The following is a 21,247-nucleotide window of genomic DNA, read 5'->3' as shown; positions in this document are numbered from 1 at the left end:
CATTACTCACTAATATACACTACTATACACTTACACTATACACTACTCACTAATATACTCTAATATACACTTATACTATACACTACTCACTAATATACACTTACACTAATATACACTATACACTTATACTATACACTACTCACTAATATACTCTAATATAAACTTACACATTACTCACTAATATACACTACACTACTATACACTACTATACACTATACCCTACTATAAACTTATACATTACTCACTAATATACACTACTATACACTTACACTATACACTACTCACTAATATACTCTAATATACACTTATACTATACACTACTCACTAATATACACTTACACTAATATACACTATACACTTATACTATACACTACTCACTAATATACTCTAATATAAACTTACACATTACTCACTAATATACACTACACTACTATACACTACTATACACTATACCCTACTATAAACTTATACATTACTCACTAATATACACTACTATACACTTATACTATACACTACTCACTAATATACTCTACTATACACTTACACATTACTCACTAATATACACTAATATACACTACACTACTATACACTACTATACACTATACTCTACTATAAACTTACACACTACTCACTAATATACATTACTCACTAATATACACTACTATACACTTACACTACTATACACTATACTCTACTATAAACTTACACACTACTCACTAATATACATTACTCACTACTATACACTACTATACACTTACACTACTCACTAATATACACTACACTACTATACACTACTATACACTATACTCTACTATAAACTTACACATTACTCACTAATATACACTACTATACACTTATACTATACACTACTCACTAATATACACTACTATACACTTACACTATAAACTAATATACACTACACTACTATACACTACACTATACACTACTCACTAATATACACTACTATACACTATACACTACTATACACTATACACTACTATACACTACTATACACTATACTCTACTATAAACTTACACATTACTCACTAATATACACTAATATACACTACTCACTAATATACACTACTCACTAATATACACTACTCACTAATATACTACTATACACTATACTACTATACACTACTATAAACTTATACACTACTCACTAATATACACTACTATACACTTACACTACTCACTAATATACACTATACACTACTACACACTATACTACTATACACTACTATACACCATACTCTACTATAAACTTACACACTACTCACTAATATACACTACTCACTAATATACTACTATACACTATACTACTTTACACTTACACTTTACACTACACTATACATTAAACTACTATACACTACACTACTATACACTAAACACTACTATACACTACACTATACACTACTAAGCACTACACTACTATACACTACACTATACACTACACTATACACTACACTACTATACACTAAACACTACTATACACTACACTATACACTACTAAGCACTACACTACTATACACTACACTATACACTACACTATACTACTATACACTACACTACTATACACTATACTACTATACACTACACTACTATACACTATACTACTATACACTACACTACTATACACTACACTGCTATACACATCACTACTATACAATTACACTATACTACTATACACTATAATACTATACACTATACTACTATACACTAAACTACTATACACCACACTACTATACACTACTATACACTACACTACCATACACTACACTATACACTACTACACACTACTATATACTAAACTACTATACACTACACTACTATACACTACTAGACACTACACTACTATACACTACACTACTATACACTACTATACACTATACTACTATACACTATAATATACATTATACTACTATACACTATACTACTATACACTATACTACAATACACTACACTATACACTACACTACTATACACTACACTACTATAAACTTACACACTGCACTACTATACACTATACTACTATACACTACACTACTATACACTACACTATACACTACACTACTATACACTACACTACTATACACTACCCTACTATACACATCTCACAGGGTCCAATGATCGAACCTAAACCTCCTGTAGACGAGGCGAGGTAGTCAATATCTCACAGGGTCCAGGGATCGAACCCACGACCTCCTGTGTACCGGGCGAGGTAGTCAACATCTCACAGGGTCCAGGGATCGAACCCACGACCTCCTGTGTACCAGGCGAGGTAGTCAACATCTCACAGGGACCAGGGATCGAACCCACGACCTCCTGTGTACCAGGCGAGGTAGTCAACATCTCACAGGGTCCAGGGATCGAACCCACGTCCTCCTGTGTACCAGGCGAGGTAGTCAACATCTCACAGGGACCAGGGATCGAACCCACGACCTCCTGTGTACCAGGCGAGGTAGTCAACATCTCACAGGGTCCAGGGATCGAACCCACGTCCTCCTGTGTACCGGGCGAGGTAGTCAACATCTCACAGGGTCCAGGGATCGAACCCACGACCTCCTGTAGACCAGGCGAGGTAGTCAACATCTCACAGGGTCCAGGGTTCGAACCCATGACCTCCTGGGTACCAGGCGAGGTAGTCAACATCTCACAGGGTCCAGGGATCGAACCCACGACCTCCTGGGTACCAGGCGAGGTAGTCAACATCTCCTAATTTGCATCAATGGGAGGGGTGCTGGAAATCCCCGCCATGTAAACAGTTTCATTTCCACCACAGACTCACCACACAGAGACCCACAGACTCACCACAGAGACCCACAGACTCACCACACAGAGACCCACAGACTCACCACACAGATACCCACAGACTCACCACACAGAGACCCACAGACTCACCACACAGAGACCCAAAGACTCACCACACAGAGACCCACAGACTCACCACACAGAGACCCACAGACTCACCACATAGAGACCTATAGACTCACCACACAGAGACCCACAGACTCACCACACAGAGACCCACAGACTCAACACACAGAGACCCACAGACTCACCACACAGAGACCCACACACTCTCCACACAGAGACCCACAAACTTAAACAGAGACCCATAGACTCACCACATAGAGACCCATTGACTCACCACACGGAGACCCATAGACTCACCACACAGAGACCCATAGACTCACCACACAGAGACCCACAGATTGACCACACAGAGACCCACAGACTCACCACACAGAGACCAATAGACTCAACACACAGAGACCCACAGACTCACACAGAGACCCACAGACTCACTACACAGAGACCCACAGACTCACCACACAGAGACTCATAGACTCACTACACAGAGACCCATAGACTCACCAATCAGAGACCAATAGACTCACCAAACAGAGACCTACAGACTCAACACACAGAGACCCATAGACTCACTACAAAGAGACCCACAGACGCACCACACAGAGACCCACAGACTCACCACACAGAGATCCACAGACTCTCCACACAGAGACCCATAGACTCACCACATAGAGACTCATAGACTCACCACATAGAGACCCATTGACTCACCACACGGAGACCCATAGACTCACCACACAGAGACCCATAGCCTCACCACACAGAGACCCAAAGACTCACCACACAGAGACCCACAGACTCAACAAACAGAGACCCATAGACTCACTTCACAGAGACCCATAGACTCAACACACAGAGACCCAAAGACTCACCACACAGAGACCCACAGACTCAACACACAGAGACCCAGAGACTCATCACATAGAGACCCATAGACTCACCACACAGAGACCCACATACTCACCATACAGAAACCCACAGACTCACCATACAGAGACCCATAGACTCAACACACAGAGACCCACAGACTCACCACACAGAGACCCACAGACTCAACAAACAGAGACCCATAGACTCACTACACAGAGACCCATAGACTCACCACACAGAGACCCATAGCCTCACCACACAGAGACCCAAAGACTCACCATACAGAGACCCACAGACTCAACAAACAGAGACCCATAGACTCACTACACAGAGACCCATAGACTCAACACACAGAGACCCACAGACTCAACACGCAGAGACCCAAAGACTCACCACACAGAGACCCACAGACTCAACACACAGAGACCCAGAGACTCATCACATAGAGACCCATAGACTCACCACACAGAGACCCACATACTCACCATACAGAAACCCACAGACTCACCATACAGAGACCCATAGACTCAACACACAGAGACCCACAGACTCACCACACAGAGACCAATAGACTCATCACACAGAGACCCACAGACTCACACAGAGACCCACAGACTCACTACACAGAGACCCACAGACTCACCACACAGAGACCAATAGACTCACCACACAGAGACCTATAGACTCAACACACAGAGACCCATAGACTCACTACACAGAGACCCACAGACGCACCACACAGAGACCCACAGACTCACCACACAGAGATCCACAGACTCTCCACACAGAGACCCATAGACTCACCACATAGAGACCCATTGACTCACCACACAGAGACCCATAGACTCACCACACAGAGAGCCATAGACTCACCACACAGAGACCCACAGACTTACACAGAGACCCATAGACTCACCACACAGACCCATAGACTCACTTACACAGAGACTCACAGACTCACCAAACAGAGACTCATAGACTCACCACATAGAGACCCATAGACTCACCACACAGAGACCCATTGACTCACCACACAGAGACTCATAGACTCACCACACAGAGACCCATTGACTCACCACACAGAGACCCATAGACTCACCACACAGAGACCCATAGATTCACCACACAGAGACCCACAGACTTACACAGAGACCCATAGACTCACCACACAGAGACCCATAGACTTACCACACAGAGACCCATAGACTCACTACACAGAGACCCACAGACTCACCACACAGAGACCCACAGACTCACCACACAGAGACTCATAGACTCACCACACAGAGACCCATAGACTCACCACACAGAGGCCCATAGACTCCCCACACAGAGACTCACAGACTAATTACACAGAGACCCATAGACTCACCACACATGGGTCTCTGTGGGTGTCTATGAGTATGGGTCTCTGTGGGTGTCTATGGGTCTCTATGAGAATGGGTTTTTGTGGGTCTCTATGAGACTCTGTGGGTTTCTATGAGTATGGGATTCTGTGGGTCTCTATGAGTATGGGTCTCTGTGGGTCTGTATGGGTCTCTGTGGGTGTATATGGGACTCTATGGGTCTCTGTGGGTCTCTATGAGACTCTATGAGTCTCTGTGGGTGCCTATGGGTCTCCATGAGTCTCGATGAGTCTCTGTGGGTCGCTATGGGTCTCTATGAGTCTCTGTGGGTGTCTATGGGTCTCTATGGATCTATATGAGACTCTATGAGTCTCTGTGGGTGTCTATGGGTCTCTATGAGTCTCTGTGGGTGTCTATGGGTCTCTGTGAGTCTTTGTGGGTGTCTGTGGGTCTCTATGAGACTCTATGAGTCTCTGTGGGTCTCTATGGGTCTCTGTGGGTGTCTGAGTCTCTATGAGACTCTATGAATCTCTGTGGGTGTCTATGGGTCTCTATGGGTCTCTATGAGACTCTATGAGTCTCTGTGGGTGTCTATGAGTCTCTGTCGGTATCTATGGGTCTCTGGGTGTCTATGAGTCTCTGTGGGTCTCTATGAGTCTCTATGGGTCTCTATGGGTGTCTATGAGACTCTATGAGTCTCTGTGAGTCTCTATGGGTCTCTATGGGTCTCTGTGGGTCTCTATGGGTCTCTATGAGACTCTATGGGTCTCTATGAGACTCTATGAGGTCTCTATGGGGTCTCTATGAGGTCTCTATGGGTCTCTATGGGTGTCTATGGGTCTCTATGGGTCTCTGTGGGTGTCTATGGGTCTCTATGGGTCTCTATGAGACTCTATGAGTCTCTGTGGGTGTCTATGGCTCTCTGTGGGTCTCTGTGGGTGTCTATGAGTTTCTGAGATTATATGGGTCTCTATGGGTCTCTATGAGTCTCTGTGGGTCTCTATGGGTCTCTATGAGACTCTATGAGTCTCTATGGGTCTCTATGAGACTCTATGAGTCTCTGTGGGTGTCTATGGGTCTCTATGGGTCTCTGTGGGTGTCTATGGGTCTCTATGGGTCTCTATGATACTCTATGAGTCTCTATGGGTGTCTATGGGTGTCTATGGGTCTCTGTGGGTCTCTATGAGACTCTATGAGTCTCTGTGGGTGTCTATGGGCCAGGTCGCCTGTCTAACCCAAGAGGGTCTCTATGGGTCTCTATGAGACTCTATGAGTCTCTGTGGGTGTCTATGAGTCTCTGTCGGTATCTATGGGTCTCTGGGTCTCTATGAGTCTCTGTGGGTCTCTATGAGTCTCTATGGGTCTCTATGGGTGTCTATGAGACTCTATGAGTCTCTGTGAGTCTCTATGGGTCTCTATGGGTCTCTGTGGGTCTCTATGGGTCTCTATGAGACTCTATGGGTCTCTATGAGACTCTATGAGGTCTCTATGGGGTCTCTATGAGGTCTCTATGGGTCTCTATGGGTGTCTATGGGTCTCTATGGGTCTCTGTGGGTGTCTATGGGTCTCTATGGGTCTCTATGAGACTCTATGAGTCTCTGTGGGTGTCTATGGCTCTCTGTGGGTCTCTGTGGGTGTCTATGAGTTTCTGAGACTATATGGGTCTCTATGGGTCTCTATGAGTCTCTGTGGGTCTCTATGGGTCTCTATGAGACTCTGAGTCTCTGTGGGTCTCTATGAGACTCTATGAGTCTCTATGGGTCTCTATGAGACTCTATGAGTCTCTGTGGGTGTCTATGGGTCTCTATGGGTCTCTGTGGGTGTCTATGGGTCTCTATGGGTCTCTATGATACTCTATGAGTCTCTATGGGTGTCTATGGGTCTCTGTGGGTCTCTATGAGACTCTATGAGTCTCTGTGGGTGTCTATGGGCCAGGTCGCCTGTCTAACCCAAGAGCTGTACAGCAGCTCTGTAGGACCTGGCACGTGCTAACAATGTTTACAATTTTGATTTAAAGCTTTCGTGATTGCAGGGATTCATATTCTTGGTTCTTTCGGTAAAGTCACCACGTCGAATGGAAACAATAAAATAATAACAATATAAAACAATATTTTTATTGACATCATTTTAGTGTTTTATATATATTTTTTACTATTTTATTGTTTCCCTTCTACGTTACTTTACCGAAAGAACCGAGAAATTTTTTACAATGTCCTAAAATCGAATTCTTATCAGGCACCCACGTTGTCAACTCGTGCAGCCCGCAACTCTCATCGTCCACTCTGGCCTCTCCCTGGGTGTCATGAAGAGGGTCCATTGCCAAAAACGTCGAATTCACTGCAGTTTCAGACATCCCCCCCCTGCCCATCATGGCCGCCGTAGAGGAGTTCACTTCCGTTGCCACCCCTAACCAACATGGCCGCCTCCAACTTGCTCCTTATTGGTTAACAGTGGGGGGGGGGAGTCAAAGGTCGTGCCACATCTGCGCCCTCTCGCCCGTCCTAACTTCCGTCCCCCCCCCCGTCTCTCCCCAGTCGTCACTTCCGTTCCCCCCGTCCCCCGTCGTCACTTCCGCCCCCCCCTCTCTCCATCAAACTTGCGTCCCCCCCCCACCACCCCTTCACATCGTCACTTCCGTTTCCACCCCCTACCCAAACATGGCCGCCTGCAACTTCTTCTCCATTGGTTAACACCCGAAAGGCGGGTGCCGGTCAACTTCGCTTCATCGTCACTTCCGTTTCCATCCACCCTACCCAAGATGGCCGCCAGAAAAAGAAAAAAAACTTCCTCCCCCCCCCCGTTGGTTAACAGCCGCGTTGCGTGCTGGGGGGTCAAAGGTCGCGCTCCTTACCCAAGATGGCCACCACGATACAAACCACTTCATAAGCGTTTCTATCTGCTCGCCACAACAACCACAACAACAACCACCACAACAACCACAACCACCACCATGTCGGACAACAACAACCAGCAGCAGCAGCCGCGTCTACAGCGCATCGTCAACAACAACAACAACAACCTGAACATCAACAACAACAACGTGGCCGCTAACGGCGCCGCCAATCCGCTTATGAATGTTCGTGATCGCCTCTTCCATGCACTCTTCTTTAAGATGGCAGTGGCCTACAGCCGGCTGCTGTCACCCGCCTGGCGCAGGCTGCTCGAGTTCACCGTCCTGCTCGCGGTGAGGGCGTGGTGGTGATGGTGGTGGTTGTGGTGGTGGTGGTTGTGGTGGTGATGGTGATGGTGGTGATGGTGGTGGTGGTTGTGGTGATGGTGGTGGTGATGGTGGTTGTGGTGGTGATGGTGATGGTGGTGATGGTGGTGGTGGTTGTGGTGATGGTGGTGGTGGTTGTGGTGGTGATGGTGGTGGTGGTGATGGTGGTGGTGGAGGTGGTGGTGGTGATGATGATGGTGGTGGTTGTGGTGGTGGTGGTGGTGATGGTGATGGTGGTTGTGGTGGTGATGGTGGTGGTGGTGATGGTGGTGGTGATGGTGGTTGTGGTGATGGTGGTGGTGGTTGTGGTGGTGGTGGTTGTGGTGGTGGTTGTGGTGGTTGTGGTGGTGGTGGTTGTGGTGGTGGTTGTGGTGGTGATGGTGGTGGTGATGGTGGTTGTGGTGATGGTGGTGGTGGTTGTGGTGATGGTGGTGGTGATGGTGGTGGTGATGGTGGTGGTTGTGGTGGTGTTGGAGGTGGTGGTGGTGATGGTGGTGGTTGTGGTGGTTGTGGTGGTGATGGTGGTGGTGGTGGTGGTGGTTGTGGTGATGGTGGTGGTTGTGGTGGTTGTGGTGATGGTGGTGGTGGTGGTGATGGTGGTGGTGGTGGAGGTGGTGGTGATGGTGGTGGTTGTGGTTGTGGTGGTGGTGGTGGTGATGGTGGTGGTGGTGGTGGTTGTGGTGATGGTGGTGGTGGTTGTGGTGATGGTGGTTGTGGTGGTGGTTGTGATGGAGGTGGTGGTGGTGGTGGTTGTGGTGATGTTGGTGATGGTGGTGGTTGTGGTGGTGGTGATGGTCGTGGTGGTGATGGTGGAGGTGGTGATGGTGGTTGTGGTCTTGGTTGAGGTGGTGGTTGAGGTGATAGTTGTGATTGTGGTGGTGGTTGTGGTGGTGTTGGAGGTGGTCGTGGTGGTGGTGATGGTGGAGGTGGTGATGGTGGATGTTGAGGTGGTGGTGGTTGTGGTGGTGTTGGAGGTGGTCGTGGTGGTGATGGTGGTGGTGGTGCAGGTGGTCGTGGTGGTGATGGTGGTGGAGGTGATGATGTATGTTGAGGTGATGGTGGTGAAGGTTGTGATAGTTGTGAAGGTGGTCGTGATGCAGTTGAGTGGGTGGGTGGTTGAGTGAGTGAGTGGGTTGGTGAGTGGGAGAGTGAGTGGGTGGGTGAGTGGGAGAGTGGGTGGGTGAGTGGGTGGGTGAGTGGGTAGGTGAGTGGGAGAGTGAGTGGGAGAGTGAGTGGGTGAGTGGGTGGGTGGTTGAGGGGGTGGGTGGTTAAGTGGGTGGGTGGGTGGGCGAATGAGTGGGTGGGCGAGTGGGTGGGTGAGTGGATGGGTGAGTGGGTGGGTGAGTGGGTTGGTGAGTGGGTGAATGAGTGGGTGGGTGGTTGAGGGGGTGGGTGGTTAAGTGGGTGGGTGGGTGAGTGGTTGGGTGAGTGGGTGGGATGCTGCTGTTGTTAATGTTGATGTTGTTGTTGTTGATGTTGTTAATGTTGATGTTGTTGATGTTGTTGTTGATGTTGTTGATGTTGTTGTTGTTGATGTCCAGGCCCTGCTGCTCCTCTCCACGCTGGTGTACATCCACGCCGCGTTCTCACGCTCTCCGTCCCTCTGCCTGCTGTCCGTTCGCGACCGCTGGCCCCGCGATGGAATCCTCCGAGTTCAAATCTCCCGTGGCGGTGGGGGGCTCACTAGTGGGGGGGTGCTGGTGGGTGGAGGTGGTGGGGGGAACTCCGCCACCACCCCAACATTTCCTGCTGATGGAGACGATTTGGTGGGGTTCCTGTCGCCGGAGGGAGACGCGGGGAAGATCCTCGCTCCGGAGGGAGACGCGGGGACACGGAGATCTCCGGAGGGAGACACGGGGACGCTGAGATCTCCGGAGGGAGACACGGGGACGGGGTTGTCTCCGGAGGGAGACACGGAGACACTGAGAACTCCGGAAGGAGACGCGGGGACGCTGAGATCTCCGGAGGGAGACACGGGGACGCTGAGATCTCCGGAGGGAGACACGGGGACGCTGAGATCTCCGGAGGGAGACACGGGGACGCTGAGATCTCCGGAGGGAGACACGGGGACGAGGTTGTCTCCGGAGGGAGACATGGGGACACTGAGAACTCCGGAGGGAGACACAGGGATGGGGTTGTCTCCGGAGGGAGATACGGGGACGGGGTTGTCTCTGGAGGGAGACACGGGGACGGGGTTGTCTCCGGAGGGAGACGCGGGGATGGGGTTGTCTCCGGAGGGAGATACGGGGACGCTGAGAACTCCGGAGGGAGACACGGGGACGGGGTTGTCTCCGGAGGGAGACACGGAGACACGGAGATCTCCAGAGGGAGACACGGGGATGGATTTATCTCCAGAGGGAGACACGGGGACAAGGCTGTCTCCGGAGGGAGACACGGGGACACGGAGATCTCCGGAGGGAGACACGGAGACACGGAGATCTCCGGAGGGAGACACGGAGACAAGGTTGTCTCCGGAGGGAGACACGGGGACACGGAGATCTCCGGAGGGAGACACGGGGACACGGAGATCTCCGGAGGGAGACACGGGGACAAGGCTGTCTCCGGAGGGAGACACGGGGACACGGAGATCTCCGGAGGGAGACACGGGGACACGGAGATCTCCGGAGGGAGACGTGGGGACCCAGGTTGGTGTTTGTCTTCCCTTTCTCATCCCCGTCACCCAATAATCATTCTCTGCAAGATTGTAACACAACAACAACAACAACACAACAACAACAACCGTCACCACGACGCTTGTGCCAGGCTATGTGCACCCTGAGGCCACGTGAAGTGTCGAACACCCGCTGGCAGGAGGTCACGGGGCAGACCCAGGTGCCACAGGTCGACTGACTGAGATGACTGAGATGAGAGGCTGATGCACCAAATGTGCCCCCTACTGTGCCAACCTGCTGTGCTTTAGCCACCCGGCGCTCCGCCCGTTGTTGTGAGCGTCGCTCCTCCGCCCTCCGTTGTTGTTGGAGGGCGACTGCCTCCATCACCCTCTCACCCCCTGTGTTGTGCTTTAGTGGTGCTTAGTGCTAACAGCACTTGCCCCTACAGTGTGTGTGAGGCTACACAGGGGATCTTTGTCTTTGTGCTCTTGTGATGTAGACTCACCTGGCTGTTGATGGTGACGATGGTGACGACGACGATGATGAAGAAGATGAGCTAAGCGTAGAGATGTTTGGGAATCAATCTATAAAGGTGAGGTGGGAATGGTGGTGATGGTGGTGATGGTGGTGGTGGGGATGGTGGCGGTGGTGGCGGTGGTGGCGGTGGTGGTGATGGTGGTGGTGATGGTGGTGGTGGTGATGGTGGTGATGGTGATGGTGGTGATGGTGGTGGTGGTGGTGATGGTGGTGGTGGTGGTGATGATGGTGGTGATGGTGGTGATGGTGGTGATGGTGGTGGTGATGATGGTGATGGTGGTGATGGTGGTGATGGTGGTGGTGATGGTGGTGATGATGGTGGTGGTGATGGTGGTGGTGATGGTGGTGATGGTGATGGTGGTGGTGATGGTGGTGGTGATGGTGGTGATGGTGGTCCGGCAAAACAACCCACTACCTCTTCATTGGTCCTGGACGGTAACTCTGTGGTGAGCAGTGCCAAGAGGGGAGGGCCAATTCCGATTGGCCATTCCCCTCATGGCGTTTGTAGCCACCACCACCACCACAGGGGCTAAACGGGGGCTCTGGATGGGTGCGAGGGGCTGGTAACCCCTCCACCTTCAATAAATTACCACGAAACCACGAAAAAAATATCAAACAAAGCTTGTGCCGGAGGCCCCGGGGGGACAGGCGTCTATGACGTCTCCTGGCCAAACCCCAATTGGCGGAGCCAGGAGATTGAATCTCTACCCTCGGGGCTCCTCCAGAAACAACGAAAAGCCACTTCGTGTGGCCACGTGGAATGTTCGAACGCTCACTGCGGAGGAGAGGCTGCCACTCCTCTGTCGGGAGCTGGACCGGTACCGCCTGGATCTATGCGGCATTCAGGAGGTCCGGTGGACCGGCTCTGGCTCCTGCCACCATGAGGGGTGGACAGTCCTCTGCTCGGGGCAGCAGACTGCCAAACAACAGGGAGTGTCTCTTTTGTACAAAAGAATGAAGGGGGCGTGGGAGCATGGCGGTGAGTGGGAAGCTGTAAGCCCCAGGCTACTTTGGGCACGCCTTCCCATCAACCGGAGGTGAGGAATGGTGGTCGTGGTTACTTATGCCCCCACCGAAGACGAACATCCGTGGACGGATGCAGGCAAAGCCGATGAGTGAGATGCCTTCTATGACCTCCTGTCACAGGTGCTGGATAAAGTGGCCCCTCGGGATTGAGTCATCTTGTTGGGTGACTTCAATGCCCGATTTGGTCATGATACTGGCACCTGGTCTGGAGTGATTGAAAGGCAATGGGCCAGATCAACTCAATAACAACGGTAGGAGGCTGCTAGATTTTTGTGCAGCCCATGGGCTTGTAATTACCAACACGCTGTCCGGCATCGGCGCATCCACACAACATCATGGATGCATGCCGGGTCCAAGCAAGAACATCTGCTGGACTACATAGTGACGGACCAGCGGATGCGAGCCCATGTCCTTGACACCAGGACCTACCGTGGAGCTGATCTGCCCTCTGACCATCGACTAGTCATCTGTAAGATGCGCCTGCCATTCTTCCACTCTGGTGGTGGCTGTACACCCAGGACCCCATTCCAACATAAAGTGGCCTGGTCTCAGTTATCTGATGAAAGTTGCAAGCAAGAATTTCATCATCACTTGTGGCTGGAGTTGGCATCGTCCCCCACTCCTCCAGATGTCGAGGGGAAATGGGCGAGGTTTAGGACTGTGACTCATGCAGCTGCAATGGCTGCTTTGGGTACGCGGTCCAGACCTCCCCAGAGACCCTGGCTGACAGAGGAGGTGTTCAGGATGGTTGAGAAAAAGCGACAGGCCCACTGTCATCGGCTACAGAATCCCACGTCAGAGAATGAGGAGGCTTACCGCAGCCTTCGCTCGGAGGTTCGGAGAGCCGTGAGGCGCTGCAAGGATGGGTGGTGGTCGCGGGTTGCTGAGGAGATGGAGTCTGCCTCAGTGGCCCGCGATCACAAATCTCTATTTAACTCCATCAAAAAAGTAACCTGCAGCACCACACCTATTACCATCATTAGGGGAAAGAACGGTGATCCAATCTCCGACCCCAAGGAAGAGGTTTTCAGATTTGCTGAGAATTTCTGTGAGGTCCTGGGGGAGGGAAAATCCCTGGAAAACATCGTGGGAGAAAGTGGGGATGACCCTGCTGAGGCTGCAGTGCCTCAAATATTGTAAGAAGAAGTCACCCCCTGTGAGTGGCTGGCTGAGGTGCCATCTGCTGAGGAAGTATTGAAGGCGATCCGGAGTCTTGAGACGAGGAAAGGCAGCGGGCAGAGATGATCTCCCAAGCGAAATGCTGAGGGAGGGTGGCGTTTGTGCACAGACTGCCCTATATGACATCATAACAACAGTCTGGACCACTGGACGGGTTCCGCAGGATTGGAAGGATGCCCTGGTGGTCCCCCTCTTTAAGAAGGGGGACCGCACAGACTGTAACAACTACAGGGGCATCTCACTCCTCAGTGTGCCGGGAAAGGTCTTGGCAAGGATTATTCAGCATCGCCTTGCCAGGCACGCTGAGGAGAGGCTTGCGGAGCCCCAATGCGGTTTCAGGAAAGGGCGGTCCTGCACAGATGCCATATTGTCTGTCCGTCTGCTACAGCAGAGGTGTAGGGAATTCCAGCAAGACCTACATCTCTGCTTTATTGACCTGGTCAAGGCCTATGATACCATCAGTAGGCCTGGGCTCTGGGTTGTTCTTCGTGCTTTCGGAGTCCCTGACCTGGGTGGGTGAGTGGGTGGGTGGGTGAAATGACCTCTGTGATGATGCTGATGATGATGTTACTGATGTTGATGCTGTTGATGATGTTGTTGATGTTGATGATGATGTTTGATGATGATGTTGAAGATGATGTTGAAGATGATGTTGATGTTGTTGAAGATGATGTTGTTGATGTTGTCGATGATGTTGTTGATGATGTTGATGATGTTGATGATCTTTTGTTTTTGATGTTGATGATGATGTTGATGATGTTTTTGATGATGTTGATGATGTTGATGTTGTTGATTATGATGTTGTTGATGTTGATGTTGTTGTTTTGTTGATGATGTTGATGATGATGTTGTTGATGTTGTTGATGATGATGTTGATGTTGTTGTTGACCTTGATGATGATGATGTTGATGTTGTTGACTTTGTTGATGTTGTTGATGTTGTTGATGTTGTTGACTTTGTTGATGTTGTTGTTGATGATGTTGTTGTTGATGTTGATGTTGACCTTGTTGTTGATGATGTTGATGATGATGTTGATGTTGTTGACTTTGTTGATGTTGTTGATGTTGTTGTTGACTTTGTTGTTGATGTTGTTGTTGACGTTGTTGTTGTTGTTGTTGATGTTGTTAACCTTGTTGTTGATGATGTTGTTGATAACCTTGTTGTTTATGTTGTTGTTGATGTTGATGTTGTTGTTGACTTTGTTGATGTTGTTGTTGATGATGTTGTTGATGTTGTTGTTGATGTTGTTGTTGTTGATGTTGTTGATGTTGTTGATGTTGATGTTGTTGTTGACTTTGTTGATGTTGTTGTTGATGATGTTGTTGATGTTGTTGTTGATGTTGATGTTGTTGTTGTTGATGTTGTTGATGTTGATGTTGTTGTTGACTTTGTTGATGTTGTTGTTGATGATGTTGTTGATGTTGTTGTTGATGTTGATGTTGTTGTTGTTGTTGATGTTGTTGATGTTGTTGATGTTGTTGTTGACTTTGTTGATGTTGTTGTTGACTTTGTTGATGTTGTTGATGATGTTGTTGATGTTGTTGTTGATGTTGATTTTGTTGTTGTTGATGTTGTTGATGTTGTTGATGTTGATGTTGTTGTTGACTTTGTTGATGATGTTGTTGTTGATGTTGTTGTTGTAGTTGATGTTGTTGATGTTGTTGTTGTTGATGATGCTGATGTTGTTGATGTTGATGTGGTTGTTGATGATGTTGTTGATGTTGTTGTTGTTGATGTTGTTGATGTTGTTGACGTTGATGTTGTTGTTGTTGATGTTGACTTTGATGTTGATGATGATGATGTTGATGATGTTGTTGATGATGTTGTTGTTGTTGATGTTGTTGTTGTTGATGATGTTGTTGACTTTGTTGTTGTGGATGTTGTTTTTGTTGATGATGATGTTAATGATGTTGTTGTTGTTGTTGACGGTAGTTTGATTTGGAGTTGCATCCTCAAACCAATCAGGAGGCTCTGACCGCCACCGAGTCGGCCAATCAGAACGCAGCGCAGCAGCCGCTCCCTTCCACTGCAGATGGAGAGGGCACACAAGGTGAGTCACGTGGTGAGTCACGTGGTGAGTCACGTGGTGAGTCACGTGGTGAGTGACGTGGTGAGTCACGTGGTGAGTGACGTGGTGGGTCACGTGGTGAGTCACGTGGTGAGTCACGTGGTGAGTCACGTGGTGAGTCACGTGGTGAGTCACGTGGTGAGTGACGTGGTGAGTCACATGGTGAGTCACGTGGTGAGTCACGTGGTGAGTCACGTGGTGAGTCACGTGGCGAGTCACGTGGTGAGTCACGTGGTGAGTCACGTGGTGAGTGACGTGGTGAGTCACATGGTGAGTCACGTGGTGAGTCACGTGGTGAGTCACGTGGTGAGTCACGTGGTGAGTCACGTGGTGAGTCACGTGGTGAGTCACGTGGTGGGTCACGTGGTGAGTCACTTGGTGAGTCACGTGGTGAGTCACGTGGCGAGTCACGTGGCGAGTCACGTGGCGAGTCACGTGGTGAGTCACGTGGTGAGTCACGTGGCGAGTCACGTGGCGAGTCACGTGGTGAGTCACGTGGTGAGTGACGTGGTGAGTCACGTGGTGAGTGACGTGGTGGGTCACGTGGTGAGTCACGTGGTGAGTCACGTGGTGAGTCACGTGGTGAGTCACGTGGTGAGTCACGTGGTGAGTGACGTGGTGAGTCACATGGTGAGTCACGTGGTGAGTCACGTGGTGAGTCACGTGGTGAGTCACGTGGCGAGTCACGTGGTGAGTCACGTGGTGAGTCACGTGGTGAGTGACGTGGTGAGTCACATGGTGAGTCACGTGGTGAGTCACGTGGTGAGTCACGTGGTGAGTCACGTGGTGAGTCACGTGGTGAGTCACGTGGTGAGTCACGTGGTGGGTCACGTGGTGAGTCACTTGGTGAGTCACGTGGTGAGTCACGTGGCGAGTCACGTGGCGAGTCACGTGGCGAGTCACGTGGTGAGTCACGTGGTGAGTCACGTGGCGAGTCACGTGGCGAGTCACGTGGTGAGTCACGTGGTGAGTCACGTGGTGAGTCACGTGGCGAGTCACGTGGCGAGTCACGTGGTGGGTCACGTGGTGAGTCACTTGGTGAGTCACGTGGTGAGTCACGTGGTGAGTCACGTGGCGAGTCACGTGGCGAGTCACGTGGCGAGTCACGTGGCGAGTCACGTGGTGGGTCACGTGGTGGGTCACGTGGTGAGTCACGTGGCGAGTCACGTGGCGAGTCACGTGGCGAGTCACGTGGCGAGTCACGTGGTGAGTCACGTGGTGGGTCACGTGGTGAGTCACGTGGTGAGTCACGTGGTGAGTCACGTGGTGAGTCACGTGGTGAGTCACGTGGTGAGTCACGTGGTGAGTCACGTGGTGAGTCACGTGGTGAGTCACTCACCACGTGACTCACCACTCACTCACGCATCACTCACTCACTCACCACTCACTCACTCACTCACCACTCACTCCCCCACTCACCACTCACTCACCACTCACTCACCCACTCACCACTCACTCACCCACTCACCACTCACTCACCACTCACTCACCACTCACTCACCACTCACTCACCCACTCACCACTCACTCACCACTCACCACTCACTCACCACCCACTCACTCACCACTCACTCACTCACCACTCACTCACTCACCACTCACTCACCACTCACTCACTCACTCACCCACTAACTCACTCACTCACCACTCACTCATCACTCACTCACCACTCACTCACCACTCACACAAGGTGAGTCACGTGGTGAGTCACTCACCACGTGACTCACCACTCACTCACCACTAACACAAGGTGAGTCACGTGGTGAGTCACTCACCACTCACTCACCACTCACTCACCACTCACACAAGGTGAGTGACGTGGTGAGTCACTCACTCACCACTCACCACGATCACCACTCATTACCTCCACGCTCACCACTCACCACCCTCCACTCTCTAGAGTGTGAGTGTGTGTATGTGTCTGTGTGTGTGTATCTGTGTGTATGTGTGTCTGTGTGTGTGTGTATCTGTGTGTGTGTCTGTATCTGTGTGTGTGTGTATCTGTGTGTGTGTATGTGTGTGTATCTGTGTGTGTATCTGTGTGTGTGTATCTGTGTGTGTGTGTATCCGTGTGTGTGTGTATCTGGTGGGGCCTTACCATCAGCCCCACCAAAACTAAGCACCTGCCTGGGTATTTTGTACCATCGGACACTCAACCCCCACAACTCCCAATCGGTGATGGGGCAGTTGTGGAGAGAGTGGAGAGTTTCCCATACCTGGGCAGTGTGCTTATGACTGGCTCCAGTTTAACAGCAGAGGTCTCACTCCGAATCAGTCGAGCGGCAATATCTTTTCATCGGTTGCGTAACGCTGTGTGGAAGCTACCTGGTCTGTCGCTCCGCACTAAGCCTCAGGTCTTCTCGGCCACGGTCATTCCCTCCCTTCTCTACGCTTGCGAAACGTGGACCCCCCTAATGGAACATCTTCGCCGGTTAGACACATTTAGGCTGGCCTGCCTACGATCCATCCTGGGTTTAACCAGACTGGATTGTGTGAGGAGCTCACAAATCCTTGAAAGATCTGGGCAGGGTCCCATCGGTGAGCTCCTCCGGCAGGCAAGGCTGCGATGGCTGGGTCATGTAGCCCGCATGCCCAGCCACCGCATGCCGAAACAGCTTTTGTTTGGCCGGATTGAGGGGGCTAAGCGGGCGCGGCACGGGCTAGAGAAGAGATGGAGTGATGTGGTACAGGAGGACGTGGAGCTGAGTGGACTTGCCGATGACTGGTACCAGCGGTGTCAAGATCGGCCTCTGTGGAGGAGGCTCGTGAAGGATGCTACTGGGCAGTTGGAGGCAGTCGCCCTCCAACAACAACGGAGGGCGGAGGAGCGACGCTCACAACAACGAGCGGAGCGCCGGGTGGCTAAAGCACAGCAGGTTGGCACAGTAGGGGGCACAGGTGGTGCATCAGCCAGTCATCTCAGTCAGTCGACCCGTGGCACCTGCTGGGTCTGCCCCGTGACCTCCTGCCAGCGGGCGTTCGACACTTCACGTGGCCTCAGGGTGCACATAGCCTGGCACAAGCGTCGTGGTGACGTCACCGCCACTTAGTGGCGAATGGCGGTTGTTGTTGTTGTGTGTATCTGTGTGTGTGTATCTGTGTGTGTGTATCTGTGTGTGTATCTGTGTGTGTGTCTGTGTGTATCTGTATGTGTGTGTGTGTATCTGTGTGTATGTGTGTGTGTGTATCTGTGTGTGTATCTGTGTATGTGTATCTGTGTGTGTGTGTGTGTATCTGTGTGTGTGTGTATCTGTGTGTGTGTGTATCTGTGTGTGTGTCTGTGTGTGTGTATCTGTGTGTGTGTCTGTGTGTGTGTATCTGTGTGTGTGTATCTGTGTGTGTGTGTATATCTGTGTGTGTATATCTGTGTGTGTGTGTGTGTATCTGTGTGTGTCTGTGTGTGTATCTGTGTGTGTTTGTGTGTGTGTGTATCTGTGTGTATCTGTGTGTGTGTGTGTATCTGTGTGTGTGTATCTGTGTGTGTGTGTATCTGTGTGTGTGTGTGTGTATATCTGTGTGTGTGTGTATCTGTGTGTGTGTGTATCTGTGTGTGTGTACTGTGTGTGTATCTGTGTGTGTGTACTGTGTGTATGTGTATCTGTGTGTGTGTGTGTATCTGTGTGTATCTGTGTGTATCTGTGTGTGTATCTGTGTGTGTATCTGTGTGTCTGTGTGTGTGTGTGTAGGGGAGTATGTGGTGGAGTACTCTCTGGAGTACGTGTATCTGTGTGTGTGTGTATGTGTGTGTGTGTACTGTGTGTGTGTATCTGTGTGTGTGTGTGTGTATCTGTGTGTGTGTGTATCTGTGTGTATCTGTGTATCTGTGTGTGTGTGTATCTGTGTGTGTGTGTGTATCTGTGTGTACTGTATCTGTGTGTGTGTACTGTGTGTGTACTGTGTGTGTGTGTACTGTGTGTATGTGTATCTGTGTGTGTGTATCTGTATGTATCTGTGTGTATCTGTGTGTGTGTAGGGGAGTACGTGGTGGAGTACTCTCTGGAGTACGTGTATCTGTGTGTGTGTATCTGTGTGTGTGTACTGTGTGTGTGTACTGTGTGTGTGTATCTGTGTGTGTGTATCTGTGTGTGTATGTATCTGTGTATCTGTGTGTGTATCTGTGTGTGTGTGTGTGTATCTGTGTGTGTGTACTGTGTGTGTGTATCTGTGTGTGTGTATCTGTGTGTGTGTGTGTGTATCTGTGTGTGTGTATCTGTGTGTGTGTATCTGTAGGTGAGTATGTGGTGGAGTACTCTCTGGAGTACGGGTTCCTGTGTGTGTGTATCTGTGTGTGTGTATCTGTGTGTGTGTACTGTGTGTATCTGTGTGTGTGTATCTGTATGTATCTGTGTGTGTGTGTACTGTGTGTATCTGTGTATCTGTGTACTGTGTGTATCTGTGTGTGTGTATCTGTATGTATCTGTGTGTGTGTGTACTGTGTGTATCTGTGTATCTGTGTACTGTGTGTATCTGTAGGTGAGTATGTGGTGGAGTACTCTCTGGAGTACGGGTTCCTGTGTGTGTGTATCTGTGTGTGTGTGTGTATCTGTATCTGTGTGTGTGTACTGTGTGTATCTGTGTGTGTGTGTGTATCTGTATCTGTGTGTGTGTACTGTGTGTATACTGTGTGTGTGTGTATCTGTGTGTGTGTAGGTGAGTATGTGGTGGAGTACTCTCTGGAGTACGGGTTCCTGCGTGTGTGTATCTGTGTGTACTGTATGTGTGTGTGTATCTGTGTGTGTGTATCTGTGTGTGTGTGTACTGTGTGTGTGTGTACTGTGTGTAGGTTAGTATGTGGTGGAGTACTCTCTGGAGTACGTGTTCCTGTGTGTGTGTACTGTGTGTGTGTACTGTGTGTGTGTGTATCTGTGTGTGTACTGTGTGTGTGTATCTGTAGGTGAGTATGTGGTGGAGTACTCTCTGGAGTACGTGTTCCTGTGTGTGTGTACTGTGTGTGTGTACTGTGTGTGTGTGTATCTGTGTGTGTACTGTGTGTGTGTATCTGTAGGTGAGTATGTGGTGGAGTACTCTCTGGAGTACGGGTTCCTGCGTGTGTGTATCTGTGTGTGTGTATCTGTGTGTGTGTAGGTGAGTATGTGGTGGAGTACTCTCTGGAGTACGGGTTCCTGTGTGTGTGTATCTGTGTGTGTGTATCTGTGTGTGTGTACTGTGTGTATCTGTGTGTATCTGTGTGTGTCTGTGTGTGTGTATCTGTGTGTGTGTGTGTATCTGTGTGTGTGTGTGTATCTGTGTGTGTGTATCTGTGTGTAGGGGAGTATGTGGTGGAGTACTCTCTGGAGTACGGGTTCCTGTGTGTGTGTATCTGTGTGTGTGTACTGTGTGTGTGTGTATCTGTGTGTGTGTGTGTATCTGTATCTGTGTGTGTGTACTGTGTGTGTGTACTGTGTGTGTGTGTGTATCTGTGTGTGTATCTGTATCTGTGTGTATCTGTGTGTGTATCTGTGTGTGTATCTGTGTGTGTATCTGTATCTGTGTGTATCTGTGTGTGTATCTGTGTG

At 49.9% G+C, this 21,247-nt stretch overlaps 1 protein-coding gene across 1 annotated transcript in view; it reads left to right on the top strand.

Moving 5' to 3' along the window:
• Positions 1–7,900: 7,900 nt before the first annotated feature.
• LOC142923883 (uncharacterized) overlaps positions 7,901–21,247 on the top strand; it is a 43,571-nt gene continuing 30,224 nt past the window's right edge. The window contains exons 1-4 of the mRNA XM_076064864.1: positions 7,901–8,277; positions 9,852–10,955; positions 11,422–11,514; positions 15,597–15,714. Coding sequence (XP_075920979.1) covers positions 8,044–8,277; positions 9,852–10,955; positions 11,422–11,514; positions 15,597–15,714 — 1,549 coding nt within the window. The 5' untranslated portion in view covers positions 7,901–8,043. The remainder of the gene's footprint in view (positions 8,278–9,851; positions 10,956–11,421; positions 11,515–15,596; positions 15,715–21,247) is intronic.

This window comes from Petromyzon marinus, unplaced genomic scaffold (assembly GCF_048934315.1).
Source record: "Petromyzon marinus isolate PM22_M1 ecotype Great Lakes invasive population unplaced genomic scaffold, UKy_Petmar_22M1.pri1.0 PM_Scaffold_83, whole genome shotgun sequence".
NCBI classification, from domain to species: domain Eukaryota; kingdom Metazoa; phylum Chordata; class Hyperoartia; order Petromyzontiformes; family Petromyzontidae; genus Petromyzon; species Petromyzon marinus.
Note: the sequence above shows the minus strand (reverse complement) of the source record. Positions and strands in the feature narration are given on the sequence as shown.